This window comes from Nicotiana attenuata, unplaced genomic scaffold (genome assembly GCF_001879085.1).
Source record: "Nicotiana attenuata strain UT unplaced genomic scaffold, NIATTr2, whole genome shotgun sequence".
NCBI classification, from domain to species: Eukaryota; Viridiplantae; Streptophyta; class Magnoliopsida; order Solanales; family Solanaceae; genus Nicotiana; species Nicotiana attenuata.
This window is the reverse complement of record NW_017670259.1, coordinates 573,390-575,649: the sequence shown is the minus strand read 5'-3', so window position 1 is coordinate 575,649 and position 2,260 is coordinate 573,390. Positions and strand designations below refer to the sequence as shown.

The 2,260-nt window shown below is 39.2% G+C and overlaps 1 protein-coding gene across 1 annotated transcript; it reads right to left on the bottom strand.

Moving 5' to 3' along the window:
* Positions 1-1,527: 1,527 nt before the first annotated feature.
* LOC109236822 lies at positions 1,528-1,902 on the bottom strand. The gene has a single exon (XM_019403050.1). The coding sequence runs from the start codon at positions 1,900-1,902 to the stop codon at positions 1,528-1,530; it is 375 nt and encodes a 124-aa protein (XP_019258595.1).
* Positions 1,903-2,260: the final 358 nt, after the last annotated feature.

Sequence of the window (2,260 nt, the reverse complement as noted above, 5' to 3'; positions counted from 1 at the left end):
CCTTGTCATTTGTAGGTATCTGATGCTCAGTACTAAATACATAAGAACATTCTCTCTACTCTCTAACATATTCTCTTGATTTTACTACTTCATTTATTGCTTATATTCATTGTGTTCTATTTATTGTTCTTCATTTATTGCTTATCATTGATCATAAAGGGCCATCATCATAGCTCTCACAACTGTTATCTCCCTCTCGACTTCCCTGAATCGGCCATCCAGCTCGACCCCGAGGCCTCACAATCAACGGCTCGAGACCCCCGATCTCCAACTATTTGGTTCGATTATCATACCGTTTCTAAGCTATAATCCGGATTTCTAACCTTTTACTTAGCATCCATTGCTTTACAACTAGCATAAAAACAAATCACGTATTTTTAGAACCTCATAATCAAATGTAATTGTTATTACCATTTTCACGGTAAACACTTGTCACTTAGTATCTATTACCTAACAACTAGCATAAAAATAGATCACATATTTTTAGAACCACAAAATCAAATCTAATTGTTAATACCATTTTAAAGGTAAACAAATATGTCGAGTTCTTACCCACCTATTCAAGTTAACTTAATGCCTATATGTCTATGGAATTAAGATTAAATGAATGCATTTATACTTCCTGTACTTCAACCAAGCAAGGCAATTAGGTGTATTTCTATCCTAATTGTGAATCCATTCCCCGATCCCCGGGTTCAAGAACTTGCTCTATTCATATCTATATGCAATCTAGAATTCTCACTTTCTAGTTCAACTCTAGATTCGTAGATAGTATTTCACCGTTAGCTACTCAGCAAAATAACTAAACACAGAATTAAATAAATAACCCAATATGATAAATCCCAACTCGTCAAATTAAACTTCAAACATCACATTCAAGTGGCACCCATGACCCAGAATATCATGGTTCTTAGCCACTCATGTTTATACAATCATCAAAAATAATGCTTTTTTTTACATAAAATCAATGAATACTAGAAAAAGAATGAAAGAGTTGATCAAATCCTTGCTCCCAAGTGTTTCGTACTTTTGTTTTCCTCTCAAAGTTTCGTCCTCCCCTCAAAATCGTGTTTTTGGTGTATTTATACCGTGTAGAAAAAAACTAGGACGAAGATGCCCTTTCCAAGCCAAAGCAGGAAACTACTCTGCGATTTCTTTTTTAATTAATTAACACTTCCGCGTCGCTGGGTGTGGCACCCCATGTCAGAGAGCCACTTGGCCTGGCACGGCGCAAGGCGCGGCGCCGCATGCGGCATGCTAGGCCATTTTTCACAGAGTCCTCCTCGCTTTCGATATTTAGCTCACGAGTTGCACCCCACTCTATTATGTACTTATTTTATGTCCAATTCATGCTTGTACCTGCCAAACAAGTCACGCAACTCCCAAACTCTAATATTCCTAAACTAAAATTATCTAAACTATTCTAAAAATAAGGAAAAAAAAAGAAAAAAGGGTTAGAAGCATTAAAAATTAGGTTGCTTCCCAACAAGCGCCTGATTTAATGTCGCGGCATGACTCAACACGTTTTCAAGCATCGGCGTCCCTCGAGGTCTTGTGACGTGCAATGTCACCACCCCAATAATGTTTTACTCTTTTCCCCTTTACCAAGAAGGTAACACATGAGCTCGTATCACGCAATTCCACCGCTCCATGAAGCCTCACACTTACCGCAAATAAAGGACCTGACCATCGAGACTTAAGCTTTCCGGGGAAAAGCTTCAAGCTTGAATTAAACAAGAGATCTTCTTGACCTGGCTCAAAATTGCGATGTTGGGTGTTCTTTTCATGCCTCCTCTTAGTCTTTTCTTTATACAATTTGGCATTTTCGTACGCGTGCAATCGAAATTCATCAAGCACGTTAAGTTGTAGCAACCTCTTCTCACCGGCTAAGTCCATATCCATACTTTGCTTTTTAATTGCCCAATAGGCTTTGTTTTCAAGTTCGACGGGCAAGTGGCACGCCTTCACATAAACCGACTTATACAGAGAAGTACCTGTGGGGGTCTTGTATATGCCCATAATGTGTCGTCTAGCATTCTGGCCCAGTCCTTCCTATTTCCTTACTGTTTTCTCCAGAATCTGCTTCACCTCTCTGTTTGAAACTTCCACTTGACCATTCGTTTTGGGTGATAGGTGGTGTCAACCTTGTGCGTAAGTCCATACTTGGCTAGAACATTATTCAACAATTTGCTACAGAAGTGAGTTCCTCCGTCACTTGTCAACACCCTTGGAGTCCCAAAGCATGTGAAGATGTGCTTTA